The sequence below is a fragment of the Bombus bifarius genome, unplaced genomic scaffold, assembly GCF_011952205.1.
Source record: "Bombus bifarius isolate JDL3187 unplaced genomic scaffold, Bbif_JDL3187 scf7180000007996, whole genome shotgun sequence".
NCBI classification, from domain to species: domain Eukaryota; kingdom Metazoa; phylum Arthropoda; class Insecta; order Hymenoptera; family Apidae; genus Bombus; species Bombus bifarius.
In genome coordinates this window covers 5,357,230-5,380,642 of record NW_022884376.1, presented here as the reverse complement: position 1 = coordinate 5,380,642, position 23,413 = coordinate 5,357,230, and the positions used below count along the sequence as shown (strand labels likewise).

The following is a 23,413-nucleotide window of genomic DNA, read 5'->3' as shown; positions in this document are numbered from 1 at the left end:
ACCGACCATGCGATTCGTTACATCCAGAGATTTACGGATGAGAGTAATTATAAATTACGAGCGCGGCTAAAGTCGTAAAATCGTTTATCAACGGTCGAATGAACGGCGATGATGGATTCGCGTGAATCCCACTAATCGCAGCAAACGGTGCTGTATATTTGCGCGAACGCAGCCAACGTATATGAATCAAGATGCAGGAAACGAATCATAAAGCCTAACAATAGTGTAACGGTGTAAGAAGAAATCGTAAGCGTGCGAATCGTCGATTCGACGAACCTAAACGAAAGATCGAAGTTAAAGGCGAAAGATATCGCGAGCGATATCGAACGACGAACCGAATGAATCACAGCCGGCCGCGATTCTCTTTCCGATCGCGTTCTTCCTCCGCGTTCATCGATCCACACACGCGACAGAGAATTTGGCAAAGAGCGACGCGACCGAACGTTCGTTTTTCGAACAAGTTGAAACGTTGCTAAAAGCTGTCCCTACCTATTTGTTTATTTACCAAAGCGAGCGCGTTGCGTTGCGTCGCGTCGCGTCTACCGGTTGATTCATCGGGACACTTTTGACCGTCAGAAGTGTCAGTGCACGCAAGAAGTGCTACTATTTCGGATCGCGCGGAGACACGACCGAACTAGCCTGGAAATCGCTGCAAAATGGGAAACAGCGGAAGTAGCGGCGGGGCCAGCAGGAAGGCACGCAGCTTGCCAAATTCACCGGAAGCGCACAGGTATCGTTCTTCGTGATTCGATTTCAGTTTCTCGACCCTTTCGCCGCCACTTCTCCCGATACTTCCACCAACCGAAAACCGGTTATTTCGTTTGCGAATCTTTCCCACCTCCTTCCTCGCGTTTCCTCCGATTTTTCTTTGTGAATTCCAACCAAGCCGGATTCCAAATAAATTATGTACGACGTGTTTAAATATCTTTGTTCGCTTCGGCTCACGATCGGCTAACGCGATGCCTCCTCGACCGAATAGATTACCATGCGATCTTACGTATGTATAATACATACTTAGTTTGCGGATTGAACTTTCACGATGACCGCCTTGCAAGCCCAAGTGTGTTCTATGTTTCCACGCGGCTTCTGGATTTCACGATCTACCCGTATCACGGCAACGAATACGTCTTGTGGTTCGGATTAACTATAGCCTTCGAACGTTAAACGTTTTACGACTAACATTTACGCGAATTGCAGCATGGTGAATTTATTACGACAAGAAGGAAAACGACCTGCTCCTCGTAAACGATACTCTGTTTGAATTCCATTTGTCTGGACTCGTCGGAAGTCAAATAGTTTGTACCGATGATTTTCAAGCTTTTCTATCTCACAACGCGTAAACTAATTACTAAAATTCGACCGCACCCACGAGATACCTCGTATTTGCTTCAACACGGAGCGCTCACACCGGACGACCGTATACGTGGTTTTTACTTGATCATCCAATGGAGAAAACGTCAGTGTCTCTGACTAAACAATCGAGTATTGCGTGTTTGAAAAATTCTTGCGACACGCCAGTCGCAAATCGCGGGTTTATACGATAAGAGTTCATCGATTCTTCGCGTTGCCTATAATTTTTCGCTCGAGTAACAGCAGATAACTCGAGTAACTCGAGTAACAAAATATACGAATCGGTAGCAACTAAATTTTCGAGTATCGAGAAGTATTCTCGTAGAGCTAAGTGATCTTAGAGAAGAGCGAACGGAAAGAACTGTAAAAATGAGAATCACCCGGCGTGTATAATTACGCGATACAGACGAATAAGACATGCTCGGTCACGATCTATATTGAGAGAGGAAAAATTCAAAACCAGATACCCCGCCTCGTGTTCCGAGTGGCCATCGCCACGGGGCCCCGAAGACCGGTTAGGCCTTGACTGCAGGTCGCACCTCGACACCTTCTGTACGAGAACCTCCGACGCGAACACGCGATTCGATGAGAACATTCTGTCACGGCATCTTTCCAATTGTAGATCACCTGCGTTTCACACGAGCGACAAAAAAAAAAGAAAAAAGAAGAAACTTCTATACTGTTATTTCTTAGCAAAGAGGATCTTTCTGTCGATCGACGCCAATGTCCGTTGCCAGTATTCGCGTTGCAAATCATCGTTAATAAAAGGATAGGACAGACATTGAATATTCTCCGACGATCGATATCCGATTACCGAACAAACGTTGAAACGTGAAAATCCAGTTTGGATTAAGAATATTGCGCGTACAGTATGTGCGCGCAAAATGAAGTGGCGTAGAACGAACTGTAATCTAGAATTAATTTCATCCTTTAATTGATTTCTTGCTTTACAAAGGACATTCGTTTCAACGCAACGCTGTATTTTTAGTTGCGTCGATCAACCAACTACATTATTCTTACGCTTCTTCGAAAAAATATCTGTCTCTTAACACGCGTGAAACGACTTCTGTCACGTGTATAACAAATCGTACGTCGACCATAATGTTCCGTTATCTATTCGAAACATTTTTACGATACTTCTGGTGTTCTCGCAGTGCTCACGTAATACGAACAATAACGTTACGTCGAAATTGCTTCGATCGTTGTTACACTTACCTAGAAAAATCTTGTTTAACAAACAATTGGTTGCAACGATGTTTGTCGATATAAATCTGAACCAAAGTATATCGTCGAAAATAATAATAATAATAATAATAATAATAATAATAAGAACGATAATAATAATGATGATGATGGTGATGGTGATAATAATAATAATAAAAATAGCTATAACTTGTACGTTCGATCAAAACGTTAACGTTATAGCAGCTTAGAAAGACGATTCTGAGACGAGCCGAATTCGGGGGTGAAAAAAAGCTTAGGCGGCATTAGGAGGGACGAGTTGGGGAGACCCTAATAATTTTTAGGGACCACGAATCCCACGACCCTCGAATTCTACGCACCTGGCATTCGATCGACGAAAACCAAAGTTTCCTTTTAGAGAGCGAAAGGCATAGACAAACGTCGTATTTACGTTATTTTTGCCAGATGAAGCTAACTCGTCGAGCCAATGCTCCGACGGTGTATCACACAATGGAGCTAAAAAATCGGTTTTGCGAAATTCTGTCGTAAACGAAGTCCTGGCTGTTCCGTGGGAGAACCGGTCTGTTGGCACGACGCCTTTCGAATAAACTTCGCTGCACGCGAAGCAACTCGATTTCTGTGCAATTCAAATGCATCAAGTTCCTATTAAATGGCTGCCTTTGTTCTGGTTCATGTGTCCTCCCCGGAATCAATGGAGTTTCATATTTTGTAACACGACCTTCGTCGCGTACCCGCGGACGTGATAACGCCGATACAATGCTCGCGTACAAAATTCGTGTTTCGCTCTGCAACCTCGATATTTTTGCCCGTATAGCTCGGCCAAGTGTTCCGTTGCTTTGTGCTCGTTGCGATGTGTCAAACAGATGCGAATCAAACGGTTCTTGCGGAACGGTAGTGCGCCATTTTTAGTTAAATACGTGACTAAAAAGCTAGAATTAAAATACAAGTATACGAATATCAGATAACGATCGATTAAAATACGATCGATGGTATTTTAACGAAAAAGTCTGGTCGCGAAAGATGTCTGTTTCGGACAGTGAGATGACAATAAGTTTGTATATAGTCGGTCATTGAACGAGCCGTATGTAAAATAGGAAGAATTTAGAGGACTGGCAGATATTTAAGGCTGATAAAATGAGAAACGTCGACGTAAGTATCAATAAATCGTATCGCGGTAATTACAATCCCATCGCATCGTTTGTCTCGTATACGTAGCTGCGCTTTCTAACAGAGGAATATCGATTAGCGACAAAGCTGCCGGTATCTACCGATTGTCGAACGAACGTAGTCGCAAGATTTATGAAACGGAAGGAACGTTCGACCGAAAGATTAATCATCTGACGAAAAACGTAGGAGAGAATAAAGTGTATCGTGGCGTATTAAAGGAAACAAGAAACGGAAGAAACTAGTGGAAGAGAAAAAAAAGGACAAAGAAAAGAAAAAAAGAAGCTGAGCACGGGTCGGTTATTCGCGAAGCACGTGGCACAGCACGGGTCGCGATACCGAACAGATACTTTCTCTTTCTTTCTCGCGTATTTCCTTTTTCCTTGCCCTTTCGTCTCTCCTTTTTCACCGACTACGCCTGTAAGTCGACCCGTTTGATTTATTATTCGCGACTCGTGCGATTATTTCACGCGGGGCCCATCGTTCCTCTCCCTTCGTTTCGCCGTCGTCGTCTCCCTTTCCCTTCGTTTGTTAGCTGAAATTCTCTTTATTTAGCGAACGAGTTCAAAGACATCGGAGAGACGAGCGTGAGTCCATGTTTTCGATGTGAATGGCCGCAGAAATAGATTCTCGAGTACGTTTTCGCTCCTGTTAGCGATCGCCTCGTTAAAGTGCGTAGTTCGACGTCGAAAGATCGATCCGACGATTACGCGGCGCTCAATGCGATGTCACCGTTGCCTCTGTAACGTTTCGCCTTTGAATTTCCTGCTTTTCAACGAAAGCCGATCGGTACGCGATGTTCGAAAAACGCTGCGAACTCTGTTTCGCTGATTTGACACGACTCGTTAGAAGGGCAGATGGAGAGCTTGTAATTAAAACGCATGGTCCTCGCGTTACGCAACGTTCGAATACGTCGAACGAGGCTCATCGAACAAAAGGACTCGATTATTTTGGTCAACGCGAGGAGACTGAACGATCCTTTAGACCCTCTCACTTCTTGCCTTTATATCTAATTATCCGTACAATTGTACGACACAAATTTAATTAAGGTTCGAATCGATTCGAGTAATCGATTAATAATGGCAAAATTTGATTCGTTACAAACCACTCGTATCGTTGGCAGAAAGCTTTAGTCAAACCTGTGATTATCGTTAAAATAGTATCGATTTTAATACGTTTCGATATAGTAGGAATGTTAAATGAAAATTTATAAGAACAAGGTAATCTATCGAGTAACATCGACGAACAAGATCACCAAATATTTTAGATGGATTTGTAATATTTTAGAAATTCCGTGTATATTTGTCGATTACTTTGCCGAAGGTATATATCGTAAGTGTACACGCGATAAAACTGTTACTCGAACTTCTCGAATACTCGAACGTATTCTTCGTAATACAAACACTCGAGGGAAAGTCACTTCCCGCTGGCAAAACGTGCCTCCCCGAATGTCATAATTAAGTGTAACCTTTCGACGGTCTCTTGTCGCGAACAAAGAGCAGCGTTCGATCGTTTCGAAGCGAAGATCCGGCCGTGCCCTGAGAACTCGCGGCCGACCAACCTTTTTGTTCGGTGGTTCACTTAGGTATTTGCCGTTCCTTAAATCAAAGCCTTTGCATCCTGTTACACGTAAAACGCGTACGACCGGCAATTTTTTCCAACGATATTCACTTATCGATGTTACTTTAATGTTTCTTCAAAATTATCTTGGCTATGATGAAAAGGCGGTAATATCACGTGAGTCGGTCGACAGTCACGAGAAAATTACAGTGCGCAACTCAAGATCGTGGACGCGATGTCTTTCTGATGAAAATTAATGCTTTTTGTAACCAGTTTTATAAATAGAACGAAATTACATCTAACAGTACCGATATATTCTTGCCTAACTGGACCGACTTGCTGTTACGTTTATGACTGTGGATTTTTATAGAAATTCATGTTTCTTTTGGACAAGAAAACGAAAATATAAACGCTAAATACGTGGGTTTGTTTCGCGTTTCGTTATTAGGTAAAAACGTAATAATTAATGTAATTAATTCTCGTAGAGATTTTTTCGTTCGCGATCTCACGTTATAGATCGCGTACAGTTTCTTGAACTCGATTATTTTCGTAAGACGAAACAATATTTATGAGTTCGATGATTACAGGCAATCGATGATTGTTTTTATTCGAGTCGAAGCGATTCTTGGAAAAGGTCTCAGCTGGATTTCGTTAACTCGATATTGCTCGCGAGTTACGTTCAATTTACGCGACCTTTTAATACCTAAAAAAATATTCGGAAAGGAAAAATATTGCTCGATCAGAAGGCAGTTTTCTTTTGCCAAATGGCGATGTATATTAAGCGACGTTAGTCATCGGAAGGCTGAATACACCCGCGTGTAATAAACGCTTGTCCCGCGTCCTTGCGTTTCTCAACGTGGGGAATAATAAGCGGTGCTCTGGACGCTTGTGATAATAATATCGTCCGCGTGGAATAGTGCGTCGGCCTTCCTGGTAGAACACCGTCCTTTTTCTCGAGATTATCTAAATTTATCTCGTGCTCTGGAACAACGTGCAACGGCTCCTTCGGCTTAACGTACTTTCTCCTCGTGCTCCTTTCAACCACTCGAGAATCGGCCTTATAGCCTCCTCGCGAAGAGTAATTATTCCACTTCGAATTAATTATCGAGGCTTTTTCGCGTAAATCATCGAGATCCTGAGATGCACGCTCTCGATACGTGGAAGTCTTAAACACGAGTGTCTGGCGTGCATCGAAACCCATTTATACTTTTACCTCGTTCTATGCGGTTTCGCTATGCAGCCAGTCGCGAAAGATCGCGCACACCTGTCGAATTTTGTGTATCTGACTTGCCAAAGAAACTAAAAACGAGGTTAAAATTACTCATATTTTCACACGTACGATATGTGTTTTAACGCGTCGGCAAAATTCCTGGAGCTAACGATTTTACTATATCTCTTTGATCGATAACTTTAGTGGCTAATCTTTTTAATTAACTTAATTAATCTTTTTTTATTCTACGGTAGCTCAATCTTATTATCGATTACATGTGCTTCCTAAGAACAACAAAATTTATTATTTTAGATAAAACCGAACGGTTTCCGCGTAATCTCAACTTATCAGGTCGTTGCACTTAAACCGATCTTCTTCGCAAATGTGTAAACGCGCAATCCTTTATACGAAATTGACGTCTCTAGTTAATTTCAAAATAACTTTACATTTGGCTCGTATCCACCGATGACACACAACATTTCCTAATACCACGAATGAATTAGCTATTCACGCGAAGCATTCGAGTAACACGCTTGTCACGCGAACCTTCTCTTATATACCTTGCTACTTGACGCAGATTTATATCACAACGTTATGCTGTTTCTCTTACGTTCATTTAATTGCAGATGAATTACTTCAACGGATGATCAAGCGTTTGTTATTTTTTCAAGTATACCATAGTTGTATACCTCGTTTATCTTTTGTTCTCTTTTTTATTTTTCGACAATTATGTTTCGCTATAATTTACATCTTAATTTTCAGCTTATTTAATATGCTAATTTTATTCAAACTTAACGATCTTATGCTCCTTTGCTTCTACCATGCCGGTGAATACATCAGAGCCTTTCCTCGGATTTTAAGCAGATATTTCTCTTGAGATATTCAGTTTAGCTACATTTTCATGCAAATTTCTGTCCAGCGACGTACAAGCCTTATTTCGTTAACATATTGTATATTTGCCTTTCTTTAAGAGCAAATCGAATTAGAGTAAGACAAATGTTACCGACATTTTATTTGGAAAAGCACTTACCTTTTTTATTAGTTTAACCTTTTAGAAGCGTAGTACACACACACACACAGGCGCGCGCGTATATACATATATATTTCTGAAAGATGCTCGTGCAGCGATATCTGAAACGTTGGATTATATATCCCACGTTTTAAAATATACCATTTCAAATCTTATTGCCTCGTAACAATGATCATCAATTTTGAATATAGGTGCATAAATGTGATACTTTTCGAATTCTGTTTACTCGAGCTGTATCTCCTTAACAAATTGCAAATATTATTGCAAGCGATATCTAGCAAGAATGATTGCTTTTGGTAGGTAAAGTTTCTGTGCACGTTGCCGCAATTTGCATTTGTATACGGTTTATCGTTTCTATACGGTTGAAAAATCATCCGCCTAAAGATCGTGGCAACTTCCAACGAGGTTTTCTGTGTGGGGCTTTCACTGTCGTTGCAAACTGGTCCTCAAAAGAACTGGTTAAGCGTGCAATTACCCCTAATATCGTGTATAAATTACCAGATTCATTCACGCGAACTATTCAGTCGCGTTAAATCTACTAAATCCGAATTGAGCTTATTTACAATATAAATTTATGTCGGTTCCTAAAATGCGAAAATCTCGAATAGCATAGAAATGGCTGCCGATATACGTAGATGAAAATATAGCCAGAAATCCTGTTCGACACGATACCTTAATTATTAGAAAAACTTCGCTAAATGCAGTTCAGGTTTCACGCGAACCGGTTGAATCTGTAATTAACAAGTGTTATTTATGTTCTAATTTTGCAAAAAAAAAAAGAAGAGAAAAAGGAATCAAATACGAGAAACACCAGATGAATTAAAGCATACAAGCAATGGGTCGATCTTTTATTTTTCATAAAATATTTATATTCGGAAACGTACGCTACCGACCTTCCATACGATCGTCGATTCTTCGCAATTTTCAGATTCCTTAAAATTAAATCCGTTAAAAGATCCAACTTCTGTTCGTTCTTATTCTTCTTCGTCTTCTCTACTTACGCGATTAACACGTACATCTGCTCGTTCTCTTATTTTCGGTGAACCACGTCAACTATCGCGTCGCGTTTTTCGTATAGCATTAAGAGTCTGCTTATGACAAACCTCCAACGAGATACGAATTCCATCCACGATTTTGTACAGGGAAATATGAAAGTCGGCGGCGCGGTTGAGAAGAGGGGCAAAGTACAAAACGAGGAAGGAAGACGCGGTGGAAAGTATGGCAATTAGTAGAATCAGTCCGTGACATCGGTTGACCTCTGGCTACGGTTATCTGCGCTAGGTGCAGAACTATCCACGTAAATGGCGCGCCATAGTCCGATATAGTTAAGCACATAGCAGAGGAGAGTTTCTAACGGCACTTTTGCCTAAGCGCAGAACACCGGGGTTAGGTTGGACTCTCGGGCAGATAAAAGCTGCGCCAGATGCCTATCGACGCCACGCGGCACCCGGCGACATTCCTTCTAATTGCTTCGAAACTAGCGGGCTCGATCCGCGCCGATTTTTCGAATTCACCGACCAATTAGATCTGGCCACGAAGACACGATCGGGCTTCGAGGTGGGGTGCCTGCGTCGTTCGCGCTTTCACGAACTCACCTCGCAGCTACGCCTCTCCAGTCTCCAGACTACTCGTCTCGTTCAGGTAAAACCGTAATTTTACGCGCTGCTCCACCGTCCAACTCTGTTATTTATCGCCGTTAACTCGTTAACGATCTCGATTTTTTATGGGCGATCGACGTTACGTATGCCGCGCCACGAGAGCACTGAAAACAGCTCGCTGGCGAAGGCAGTATTCTTCGCGATTTTTCCCCGCCGACAAACACAGCTCCGAGGTGAAGTATTTTTCGTTTGAATAGGAAATTTAGAAGCTCGCTTTTTAAACAGCTATTATCTACCGTGGTATTACGTGTTTCGTAAGAGATATTAGATCTAGTCGATATATTATCGCTGTGGAAAATCTCTATGGATAGTCGGAGATGTCGAGTATCGTTGGAAGGGAGAAATTCCAGCGGTTAAACGTTTAATCGTATAAATAAACGAATTATGGGTTACTAGCGTGAAAGGCATAAGACACTCCATTTTAAATATAAACTCGGAGTTTATCGGGACGATGTGAAAATATTCGTCTTAACGATACGTTCTAATTAATCAAATTGAGTTGCACGTGTAGTTTGTAAACGTATCGTGCATGCGTTTCGTCATACGCGCATCGCGTAACATATGTACGTCGCTTCGATACTTGTGCATGGTATCGGAGATAAGAATCTCGTTACATTTTCCAAGAATCCTATCACTTTTCGGAAGTGCGTGCTTGACGCTTGAAGTAGCAGGGATGAGAAATCGGATATCGATCCTCGAGGGTCTCCCATCGGATATGGAAGCCAGAAGCTTGAGTAATTAACGGAACCCCATTCCCCTTTGCCCGTAGCTACGTATACGGGTGCATACGTATCTACATGCCTGTGTCTGCATTAATTGTCTCCGCGACGTGTCAATATCGCGCGACTGCACGAAACACAAGTAGCGTTTGTGTGCGTGCCCGTTCACGCGAGTTGCATATGAAATTCTTGAAACGTGATCGACCAGTCGCGTTAACAACTTGTAGAACTAAAGGAGCAGCGTATCGAGTCGATAACAAGTTTGCTAATTAATAGATTTTATTTCGGCATGTGACGACTCATCGCCGTTGTATCGTGTGTCACGTGACGAGGCGAGTTGAGCGTGAAATCGCGGTAAATAGAATAGCTGTAAGTTTGATGACAAATTTTTTCAGCACGTTTTCAAATTTACGGATCAGAAATAGGTGTATTATTTATAAATAGACTACGGGATTTTATGGAAATCCACATTTTTACGAATATAACCGAGAAGATGAAACCTGGTTAGGAAATTCTTTTTCTCGCTAAATATCTATAGAGACTACTATACTCTGGATATCTTACACCATTTTGCAAATTATTTATATTCTGCGCATTTTTCCACTTTCAAATTTCTCACGACAATGTACGGTCTACTCGTAACCGCACAAGCATTAATCTTTCAACTGATATTCACTACGACGTTTTCTTTTATCCGGAGTAGCGATCCACCTTTCAAGTTAAGAACTCTTTTCCTATCGTTCTATGTATTATACGTCTGAAAAGAAATGTCAATTAGCGAGCGATTAATGTCGTAGATAGTCGCAATCGAGCTTCCAATCAAGTGTCTATAGTTGTCGTATTTGACCGTCGAACTCTGTTTAAGCCGCTTAGAGCTTTCAAATACCGTTCTATCTCGTTAGGTTCGCGACACTTGCCGATATCCGCGTAAGGATGTACTTCGCTAAGCGCAAGCTTAGAAGTTTTACGCCCTTGGTGCCTGATCCTTGATGCTCCGAGCTTCATAGTATTTTCGATGACGTACCACCATTCGAAGAAACGTCGTTTGCTTACAAACGACGGACAAAGACATCGTAAAGATGATGTTTACAGCCGAGGCACGTCATATCTTGCCATATTAATATGTCGGCCGGTTGCAGACAAGTCGGCAGAAATTGCAAAACGTGAGAGCAATGGCGCTGCCGTTCGCAACACCAGCCGGGGACATTAATTCCTGATATTACCCTCGTAAATATTCGCGAAACGCTCTATCCCGGCCTTCTTCGTAAGATTGAAACGCTTTTTTCTTTCGTTTGACGCGAATCCAGCGTCCCTACCATCGCAGGCCCAGCTCGCGGAAAGGATTTCAATTTTTTTTGATCAGTCGACCTTCTACCGCCGATATATCACGCTACAAATCTCACACGCTGTTGCGCCCAACGAATCTACGGCAGAGAAAAACCCGTAAATCTCGATGGGCCGCCGCGTCGTTTCTCTTTCACAGAATACGAATGATTTGAAAACCATTCTTCCGTCGATATTTGCTCGGGCTCGTGATGTATCGGCCGACTACTGAATTCATAGAATATCTCGTTTGGATAGATATCAGCGATATCGATACAGCGATGTATTACGGTGAAACAAAAAATGCGGACACCGAAGACCCGTGAAACGTTAACGCCGACTACTTGACCAATTTTACATTTTTTATCTGTGGCATCGGAATATTTTCGCTTTCGCGTAAAACAGGTTACGAATTATTTTTTAGCTAGTTTCTTACGCTATCTATGCTGATTGCTTTAATGCTAATCGTCAAAACTACCGTCGTAGTTATAAGTACGTTACAGCTAGTATTCGTCTATTGGGTTGGCAACTAAGCGATTGCGGATTTTATCATTAGATGGTAATGAATACATCCGGTGTTGAGCCGAATAAATATCCATATAGATAGGAAAGTGTGGTAGTAAAAGTTGACGATGTATTATGTCTGACCAATGTCCGGATCTACTGCGATGTCGAACTTACCGATTAAATAGTAATTACGATACTGTAGAGAGACTTGAAAAATTTAATCTACATAATATATAATTAAGCATATATATATATACGTTATAAACACTATGGAAGACAAATTTCCTTTAAGAAATTTGTCGGCGTATGGAAGATGTAATTATTATTTCCTTGTGTAGAGGTGAACTCCATTAAGTTAAATATAGGAGTAAGTATTTTAAACACTGTCGAGAAATGGTAGCCTTGTGTCTTATCTTTTCCGAACATGCCGTGAAAGGAGAAAAGTGTATTGCGTACAAGCAGATGAAAATAAAAGATAAAAATTATATAGTTTGAAACGAAGTACGCGTGTGGTAGTCGTATTTACTCGTTTTCCTGCCATTTCATTTGTTCGTGTTTTCTCGTGTTAACTAAATAGAAACTGAATAGAAGTATTTAATTTAATATTGAAAGCTAAATCAACGATCCACGGTGCTCGTATTTATATCTACGTTATCTCAGCGCAGTTTCGAACGTGTGGGTAGATGATTCGTTTTTAAGGAGAATAACCGGTTCTCTATGGATTCTTACGAGCAATATCGTCCAGTCGACACGACTCTCGTATCCTCGTATATCCTGAGGGAACGTTCGGGATGTATCTCGCTTATCAGTACAAATACAGTTCCAATAAACATCTGGCCATCCTTTATGCATTATAATACGGGCATAACCATGTCATTTGAAATTTTTAATCTAGTCGTAAAAGGAGGTCGGCGATTAACGCGTCTTGTTGGGACAATTTATCCTGAGGCTTGAAAATAATCGCAGCTTACGTATATCCTGTAAAATAGAGGCTTAACAACGCGTTCATACGCATATCATGTATATTAATCAATGCTTGTCCGAGTAGCGTGAGCTGAAATAGATATTTCGTTAAAAAGATGAACGCATCAAGGGCTGGTTTCTGAAACAGCACGTCTACGATACCGTAAAAATTATTCGAGAATTAATTATCATCGTCGTTCAGCAAGATTATAAATTACAATTTTAATCTGTGAAATACTGTCCTTTGTTAGCTGGTATGCTACGCTACTCGCTGGACGTTTGCAAAATTTTATACGCACGCAGGTGCGATATTTCCGCAATAGAATAAATTTCAATTGATTTTAATTTTAATTTAACAAATATCTACGTCTATGTTCGTCAAATTTAGTTTCCCCTCGAGGGAGAGAGAGAGAGAGAGAGAGAGAGAGAGAGCAGATAGATTCCACGTATTCGCTGACATCTCAATGAAAACATCCCAAAACGAGAACAAACGAATTCTTTTAGTCCTGGTTTCCAGGAAAGCGGCGCTTTTATTGGTTGATTCATCAACAAAGGGGATAAGAAATCTGGCTGAATAATGGCGCGTGTAGGAGAATTGGGAAAAAGCCGGGGCTTCTTTGAGTACCTACGAGCCGACGTCATCGTTTTAACCAAATATTTACCGTTCACTGATGACGCGACCACGACCGATGCACCCAGTGTTGTTAACTTGCTGCAGACAAACCATACATTTTACGTTTCCACGAGTTACTTCTCAGTTAGTTTCGCGAACGCTGTGTGTCTCATGGGTTTTGCCTCCGGTGTCTTCCCTTTCCTTTTCTTCGACGTTTTCCTCTTGTTTTATTCCCACGGAAGCATCTATTCTTCGTTGCGTTCTTTCACTCGATAAATAATTTCTAACCCACTTGCAAACGTATTTCTGTCCTGTTAAATACGCAGTATATACGCTGCTGCGTATAACAACTAACGAGAACATTGGAGCATAGTATTCGTTAAGTATTCGTTAGTACCCTATGAAAATTCCGATATATTCCTTTGAAATGCAGATGTTAATTGTTCTCGCGATAAAAGCCACAAAATTATGCGTGACGAACTAACAGGGCGGATGTGGCGGCATTTGAAGAGGTGAAAATGATTTTTTCCGCATTACTATTCGAGATACCTCGCTTATTAAAATTTGTATCACCCTCTCGTCACCGGGTTGCTGATTCAAAGAAGTTCTGCAGACCGATTTCACGGCACCCTACACCAGAACGAAAAGGAAAGTACGACGATGCTTCGAGGAGAAAAAAGTATTCCGTCGAAGGGAACGCCGTGTGCTACGAACGCGAAACGACCACCAACGAGACTCTCCCTCTTCGTGTTTTCGTTTACCAGCGTTTTCTTTGGGCCACGTTAACGCCCTCGTCGAGTTTCCTTCTTTTTTCCCCCTGGCTTCGCTCTCTTTCTTCTCCCTCTTGTTGCTCCTCCGTCTCTTTCTTTCGTTAGTCTTGCTTTTTCCCACTCGAGAGCATATGATTTCGGTATGCGATCCGGTTGCACGTTTATACCAAAGCTACACCGATGAAGAATTTCCGTCGGCGTTCCAACGAGCTCTGCTCTAATCGTTCGGCCTGATTTTCCGTTCACGCGGCGCACGTGCCGTGTCTGAACACATGCGAGTATTATTCCCTTGCTAGCCAAGTGACGCGATGCGGTCGAGATTACCTCGGTGAGCAGAGAGAGAGAGAGTAATTAAGTGGCATAATTACCGGATGGTTATCTGTACTTCCGTTTCGACGAGTCGACGCGACGGCGTGAAATTTCATCGTCGCGTTACGCGTCGCTGCCGTAATGCTTTGCAGCTTTTGATGCGATTCGTCGGCCTGCTTGAAAAGCTTAAGTACAGCCTCTGGCCTTTGGAAAACAAACAGTTCTCGGAAAGGCAGTTTCGACCAGATCCGTGGAACAATAATTGCACGGTCAACAGTCGTGACCGTGAACGTGATGAAGCATCGTCGGTAGTCGCTTGCCTATCGTCAACTATCGTCATGGAAGCTGCTCCATAATCGTCAAAAGATACAAAACAGTCAAAAATAGGAGACAATCTCTTTAGCGCAGAAGGATGTAATTTGTAGAGTATGGTGAGAGAAGATCACCAATGCTTTAAGTACTAATTTTTATAATTATGAGAACCACGAGAACGAATCTGGTCTGATATTAAACACTTACGTTGAATAACTGAATCTCCACCCATTTGACGTTGAAAAATTTGAAGGTTTTGTAATTTCTGATGTAATTCTATCCCGAGAATCTTCCGAGTTAAATGCTCCTTAATCTTTTAAATTTCTTTCGGAGATACATCAATAATAATCGTAGCGACGCGCAAGCGTAAGTAATTTCGCGACGTGGTGCGTTTTTCATTTCGATGCAAATCAAATACAAGAACGGAGTTAGGTATATGATGAAAGAAGGAATGTTTAGGAAACTAGCTACTTACAAAGTAACAGGTAGATACGACCATCGTTTGGGACCAGAAACGATTTCAGTCTGAATAACAGTAACGACCCCATTGGGACGATGCTTTCTAAATTGATCTCTTTGTTCCAGATTGCCGTCTCCGTACAATAAGCAGTCGGCAGTGGGTGGTGCAGGTGGCGGACCCGGCGCTGGAACGACGAGTATACCCTTACCTGCCACCGTAGCCGCCACCAGGAGATGTCCTCCAGACAAGGTTAGGCCCGCTCCAACGCCGACGCATCAATCACAACTTGGTAAGTTCCCTTGTTTCAAGCGGAAACTTCGCTAAGTATCGATTGGCTGTACTTGCAACAGCCTCGACGCGTTTAATTTTCCAAAGGTGTCCGTGCATCAAGATTATTGAGCTTTACGATTACTTTAATTAATTACGAGGATAGGTAACATTTTGCTAGTAGAGAGTTTTTTAGTTAATTAACTTGAATTGGTTAGTTTAACGTCGATATATACTTTGCTCGATAAACTTTGATTTGTACTACGTTAGATGGTAATATGTTGACGTAACTAATATATTAAATTACGAAGTTTCGGGTGCACTTAAGACAACTTAAGCGATATTTATGGCCACCTTGGGATTTATAGTAGTCGCATACGTTACAGCTTCGTGATATAATAATAAAATATCATTTAAAATACGGACGACGAACTAATAGGGGAATTAAAAAAGAATTTGACATTTTGCACGAATGTTGTTCATATTTTTCAGTTTTCGAATCGCCGTGCTTCCCGTGCGAGATAAATATTTAACAAATAAGATAGAGAAATAAAATAGAGGATTAAACTAAGGAGAAATTTGACATCTATCGATGTATTGAGAAGAATTATATGCATAAAAAAAATATAGTATTCGCAATAAAGCTACAATATATTAGAAGTTACTTCTGAGGATAGAGTAGTGTCCTTTCAATGCGAAGGATTAGCAGAAAACAACTGTCTGGTCTGTATCCTCTTCGCTTTATTTCAAATATTTTCTAACGCCAATAAGAAGAGAAATTTTATAGTATTCCAATAAAAGTAAAGACATTAACCTACATAAAAGAATGTAAGATAATGCGAACGTTATCAAGAGTATTCGAAGTAACAAGCAGGGGAGAAAGAAAAAGTGAAAAGTCAAGATTAGATTATGCAAAAGAAACGACATTGTTTTTTCCAAGTCCCCCTCTACTTATGGCGCGAATTGCTTTTTATGGAAAGTCATTAGCGACCGAATATCCTGAACAGTTATCGCAAAGTAACATCCTGCCATGATCTTTTAGTGCCTGCAGTTTATCTGTTTCTGGCATTCCCTTTTATTTTCTCGACGCGACTGTCAGTTTTCCCCTCGCGATACTTCACGTTTCTCCTTTGTTGCTTCTCTCGCGATTGATGTGTCTAGCTTTCCACGTATTTGTTCGCGTCGAATTTTTCACCAACGCGTTTTCGGCATATTTGTTTACGAGAAAGATATTTTATTTTAACGTTATAAAAGAAAATTCTTTATAGATTCAGTGAAGATACAAGAGATGTTTTTTTAATATAGAAAGTATAATCATTTTCATTACATTAGCTCCATCACAATCATCTATCTAATTAAAGTTGATTAATATAAGTTTCCTGAAACTTTCTCAAAAAGCAAAGTCAAATCGTATTATTTCTACATATAGTCTACCTAATCGAGAAGTAATTTACTCATCTTCTTTCTTTAAAAATATACGTCCTTTATCGCAAATCTCAAATTCCTGTATCTATTCATTCTTTAAAACACTTTTTACGACATTCTTCGAAATGCATACATTACCGATAAGCGAGCGAATCTATTACTCGATCCAATGTATTACAAATCGGTAGTTCTATCGTTCGATTTTTTAATTAAAATTAAAATTTCACCGAGTCCCATAATTTCTACCTATACCGTTTATTAAACGCGCTTCAAATGAACGAATTTCTTAAGATCTCGAGGTAACACGTGGAATTTATTCTTAAAGACACGAAGATTCGTGGAGGGTGGCAAGCGGCACAGTAGATTCGGTACCGTGTTAAGGACACCCCATTAGCCATTAGTCCTGTGAATGGCTTTTAGCAACCCTTTGCGCATTTCTGGCTGCCACGAGAGATCTGGACCACCATGGAAACTGGCTTCCATGGGGTACGCGACCCTGTGTCCCTTTTAAATATATGAGCTCTCTTGTACGAACGTCGACTTCTCTCTCTCTCTCTCTCTCTTTCCTTTTCACCCCCATACACTCATACACATTTCCCTCTGTTGTACATACACATACGGTATTGCCCCCTCTATCGTGGTTACATGCACGCATATCAGTCGTTCTATTTCGTGCAAGTGTAGCTAACCGTGTTGAACAAAAGTGCGCCGTATCTGCACCAGTTTCTAACTGTGTTAGTATTTGTTGTAGCATGTATATGCGTGTATATACCTCGGTCACCCTATTTCGTACGCTCGTGGCTCGAATAGCGTGTTCTCATCGTACTAACACGTATACATACACATCGCGAAACTCCGTTAGGTCCAGTCGACAAGTACGACTGATAGCGAGTACGCGTGTGTACGCGCTTGCACACGTACGTATTATGGCGGGTAACTTGTATAGACGATGATATTACCTACATCTATGGTGGCCGAGAGGAGGTAGGTAGCCCGCTACGAGATGGGGTGGCACCCCATAGTTTATACTTTACTCTCAACTCCCACGTTTCCAGGGCGGCCACGGGCAGATGTGCACGCCGATTTACAGTGGTCCTCAACCTACGGGAATAGTCACCCTGTTTAGCGCGAAAAATGACACGACTGGTGCACGTCTTCTATAATATGCGAAATATTACTCTGCGAAACGAGAGACTCGATTCGTTAGATAGAAATCATCGTGGTCTTAAGATTAGAAAGGATCGAATTTGAATAGATTCTAATTCTTTTAAATCCAACAATGATAGCAAAATATTTTCAACGATTAAATATTTAAATTATACAAAGGAAGGGAGAGAAAGACGTTTTAATGATGCACGGGTAATAATTTCGCTTGATACGATACGTAGAAGAATATGTTATTCGTACGAGCGTAAATATATTCATCGTAATGGCCAAACGAGAAATAAATTTCTTCCATGAGGTAGAATTAATTTGCTTCTCGAGCGAGGCACAAATTTATGAAAATGACTACAGTCGACTACAATGGTCCTGACACCTGAATTAAACCTGTCAATTATTAGCTTGTTCTGCGTTTAGTTTGCATAACATCTTATCTCGTTACACAATGCTCTGTAGTCGACAAATGCGTTTATGAATAAAACATATTCCGCTTAATGTACAATGCAAATTGATACAAAGAAATTTACCTCTTCGACAGAAATCGAATCACGTCCGTCGCACAATGGAAAACAAATTTCGAATACAAAACGTTTTCTAAACGCGAATTGCTTTCTTCGTGGATATATAAGTTTGCTTACCCCAGTTGTTTACACGGTTGAGGATCGCTGGTAAGTTTGAAGGGGATGCAGTTCTCTCATATATATCGTGGCTGTATCAAAGCCAGCGTGTTGCGAGCGGCTGGATACAGAATGTCTTTCGGTTCGAAATAGACTTCCACGTCCTATAACGTGTTCATAATATATGTACGAGCACGCATAAGCGTGCGTACGTGCGTAGACAAGACGTGCCGTCGTTCGTGGTTTACGATATTATTTTAGGAGCCCTTCGTCGCTTTTATTCTTTCCTTTCCATCGTTCATCCAGCAAGCGGTAGAGTAGACGGTCTAGGCGACAGACTCTACACGTCTAGGTCATGGTTTTGATTTATGCTGTTTTAGATGGGTTCTAGAGCGTTCTCCCTTGATAAGACAATTTCTGGAATGTAGGAGATGTATCGCTTACGTACAGGAAGAGTAGATTTCCTAGAGAGATTTTAGATTTAGGGTTTGTGTTTTCTTTCGACGATGTATCGTGCTGTTTTCACCGTTATCGTTGTTTGCCTTAGATTACGGCTAGGTTGCTTAATTGCGGTATATCTAGCTTCAATTTGTCTCGTTTCGTTTCATTTCTACCAATCACGAAACAGGAATTGTTAATTCCATCTTCCTCGTTGATGGAAATGTTAATTGTGGTGTTTCTATCTGATCGTGAGTATACCGAGAAATTACACGGTCAGGAATATTTTACGCGACGCATGAATTAAACCTAAATAAGTATGTGTAGAGTAGATGTATAATAAAAACTTATGGCCCTTGAAACTCTGTTAGTTCATTCAACGGGCGGAACAGTAAAAATCGGTTGCCAAGAGAAGTTCTCCAACGAAGAAAATGGTAGATACGCTTTGTCAAGTGCTATTCAGCTGGCAACCGGAGAGAGTTAATAAAAACATTTCGATAACTTTCAACAACACACTTCCATCGGTTTGAAGCTGCTCGAATTGACGGTCAGATTGCATATTCTTGTATTGCTCTCACTACTATTCCATGTATACAAAAACGGAATACGTTTCTGCTGAAAAGAGTATTCAAATAACAAGATAGACATTGGAATATTCAAAAAGTAGTACTTATATATCAACAGAAATGTTTTACGTTTCACAATTTTTTATCCAATACGTAATTATTGTAATCTTTAATAGACCCTTCTTAAAAAAAAAAAAAAAATATCGATTCAACGAATATGGAGGAATTTGTAGGCGAATGAATACTTTTATTTGATATTTGAATGTGATTGCAAATCGATTCAGTGGCGCGAACAGTCCGCTTGAATTAGAACCGAATTATCCTGCACGGCCCCTTCGGGAAATCTTTCCCCAGAAATCATCGTTTTCATAAAGCGGACGTTCGGCGGCGCAGTCGCGTGCAGTGACAGCTTAACTCCCGCCACCCCGAAAGCTCGATAAATTTTATGGCTGTTCTGTATCCGACTACTGGAACCCCACCAACATCTTTTGTAACTCTCGTCTATCTCTCCGAGCCGAGGGTACAAAGTTGCAGCTGCTACTCCCTTTTCGTACGAAAAAAGTACTCTCGATTTTTGTTGTTTTGGCTAAAATAATTTAGCACCCCTCAGGAATAAGCAACATAAAAGATATTAAAATACCGTGTCGTAACTTTCTCGTTAGTCGTTCGTTGCTTTGCTGGTGTTGCAGAGTTCTATTATAAAGATATGAAAATTATTGAAATCGATGGCTTTTAATTAAATAGTGAATTTTCACTGTCAACGTTAAAACCCATGAACATTTTTAATTCCGAGATCAGCATATTTATGTAAATAATTCTGCTACTTGAAACGTACGCTTCATGAACCTGCTGATATAATGCTTTATTGGCGGAAACTTACATCATAAATGAGCTTATGTACGTATATTCAGCCACATGTGTATACGCTTATGGGTACATAAGATTACTTGCTTGGAAGCACATGTACATATGTATCAAATTCGTGCGCAGTGTGGTATTTACTTCAATTAGCGAAGGTATTACGAAGGATTACCAGAGGTCCAGAAATGAAATGCTATCGCACAGGCAAGCTTATTGATCAAGCTTACTTTGAATCCCCTAAGAAATCTACTATAAACAGAATCTGCACTGAAGTAAGAAGAGCAAATGTTTTCTCGCCGAAACGAAGTAAATTAAATCAGCTTAAAGTCATCTAATTTATCTTATTCCCACGTAAAATGTGTACATCGAACGAAAAAAAGAGTCAAGGGCATTGCACGTTTTTCCGGCATGATGTGATCTCATCTTGCGACAGCTAATTCCTCAGGAATTCGATAAGGATGCTCAGGCGGAAAAGAAAAAAAAGCGAAAGCATCTGCATTTGTCAACAGCTGGAACACTCGAATAATTGTAGTACTATCGTTAAACAGCGTTGCTTAACGCGAACAGGAAGTGCCTATCCGCTATAAAAGGATCAGATCGAATAGGTTTCGAGGTTCTCATCGTTTTATCCTTTGATTTAATTTTTTATACGAACTTTTTGATAAGAAGAATCAAGAGAAGAAGCACGATGAATACAATGGGTAATATGCATAATATTGTAGTGCCACGTTCGAATGAATAAAACTAGATGAAAATAAACGTGCGAAAATCAAACAGACTGAACAAGAGCATGCATGCTCGTAGATATTTGTTTCAATTACAGTGGAATTACATAGAGTAAATCGTTTTTGCCGGCAAACGAATCCCTCGTTGGGTACGAGCTTAGCATAAGCCTTGTAATCCTGTAGGAATCTCCCAAAGAGACATCTTGGACCGCGACAGAGAACGAAGTGAAAAAAGAAAAACGGTCTCGTGTTCGTCAGTGTCGATATCGGCTGTCTCTTTCGTATCGTCTTTTGCTAGACAGAGAGGAACATAGAGACGAAGGGATATAGAGAGGGTTCAAAACGAAGAAGGATACGATGAGGGACGGTAAACGAAGGAAGAGAAAGGAAACGGGAGAGAGGCACCGAGAAAGACAACGAGAGAAAATTGAAGTCGCGAAGCACACGTAAGACCTGCACCCGGTCTTTAACCCCGAAGCACCCGAGAAATCAGTGGCTCTCACAACATTTAAAGGGATCTCGATCCACTTGCCGTGAAATTTGTCAAGATGGCTTGACACGGGATGGTTTATGGAACGAAATTCTGTTTCATTCCCACTGATCTTGAGAGATATTTGATAAAAATATTAGCTGAAAACATTCCCCTTTTGAATCGCGATTTAATAGTACAATTTTACTGGATAATTATTTCACCCTCGTTTCTACCCACCAGACGATTTTTTCATTCTAGTAAATCACTCTAACGACGTATACTGCAGTCAGAAGATTGCTTGTTCGCGTAGAGGTCTGTTTGCTCTTTCCTTCTTTCTCAGTTTCATTTTTTATTGCCTTGCCGCTCTTGGCGCTGCACGCTAAATTGCGTACCCCGTTAGAGGCAATACGCGAGTGCACTTGGAGAGAGGGAAATATTTGTCATATGGCTCACTTTGCGCTAGTAAACGTCGTTTACGTAGAGAACCACTGACTAGATGCTCTAAGACCCTTAAATCTTTCTTTCTCTGTTTCATCTCCCTTGCTCGCGTTCGACCGAGTTAAAAATACTATACCTACTCGTGTAGTGCACCGGCTCAGCGCACAGGTTTTTGAAAATTGCCCCTCGATAACGCCGCTCTGGCCGAGGGGATGAAACGATGCCAGGTTCATGGCCAGGTTCTTTTTTTCAACAGAATCCTTTGTGATTGTTAAATGTGGTGATGAACCGAGAAGATTTAATTATCCTTCTAACTCGCTACGTCAAATATTCTTTTGTTACGACGTGCAAGAGAGTCTCGTAACTCGTGAAAGGGTTGGTCGTGATAAAAATCTGCAGTTGTCCTTGACGTTCGTGTCACGCTAGTTGCACCCACGCACATGAAAGCGTCTTTCACTTGTTAGATGTAACTTTATAGTCTGTTTACAATTAACTTTATAATCTACTCTGCTTTAAATTTAATGTCTCTGCGATTCGTTCTTTCTTAATGAAAAACTATTTAGTAGCAGCTGATCTTCGTTAAAATTGATGGGAAATTTCGAGACGATCTCGTACCGAGTAATACAGATCTTTAAATTACATTTGCAAAGTCTTGCTCTGTGTTATCACTGCGTGCGTACGTACCGTACGGTGTCCCGGGAAGCACAAAACAACTTACTCGTTAGAAACAAAAAGGGCAAGAATCATTCGCTTCCTAAGCGAAGAGAGAAAGGAGAAAGATCGCAGACCCGAAGAAACTGTGCTAATTATAAGTACAAGCTTTTTCACAGTTTAGCGCTCGTTATTTATTCGTTTTGAGTCATTCTGTAAAACCAGGAACAGTTCGTATTCCTCTATCTCCATCTGTTGGTAACGGAAAACCGGAAAACATAATCAAAGTAAAAAGCTAAAAATACATCACTTAAATACATACTTAATGTCAGCAATTGCTGAAACGTCTCTGCTAAATATACAATTTTTATCTCGCGTGCAGTGTCTGTAAAAAAATTGACATGCTTCCTTATTTTCCAATGAAGCGTTTTTTTTTTATCACGTTCTGTACACTTCGTGTTCGTAGTATCAAATTTTTGTAGCCATACGAAGATACTGCTAAATGATACGAAATTTAATTCTACTTGGACCTAATTAACTAACTTATAAACGCTGTAATAAATACAACGATGGTGGGAATATTTTGTGTAGCCATTGTATAAATATACGAGGTAGTCTACCTAACTTTATCACCTGGAATA

The 23,413-nt window shown here is 40.7% G+C and overlaps 1 protein-coding gene across 7 annotated transcripts in view; it reads left to right on the top strand.

Moving 5' to 3' along the window:
• LOC117206179 (protein sickie) overlaps window positions 1–23,413 on the top strand; it is a 192,776-nt gene that overhangs the window by 76,528 nt on the left and 92,835 nt on the right. For 6 of the 7 annotated variants that reach the window (XM_033445293.1, XM_033445289.1, XM_033445290.1 and 3 more), the window contains one exon: window positions 15,277–15,440. In XM_033445293.1, coding sequence (XP_033301184.1) covers window positions 15,277–15,440 — 164 coding nt within the window. Of the gene's footprint in view, window positions 1–404; window positions 731–15,276; window positions 15,441–23,413 lie in introns of those variants that run through there. The other variant, XM_033445294.1, reaches the window with a different exon arrangement.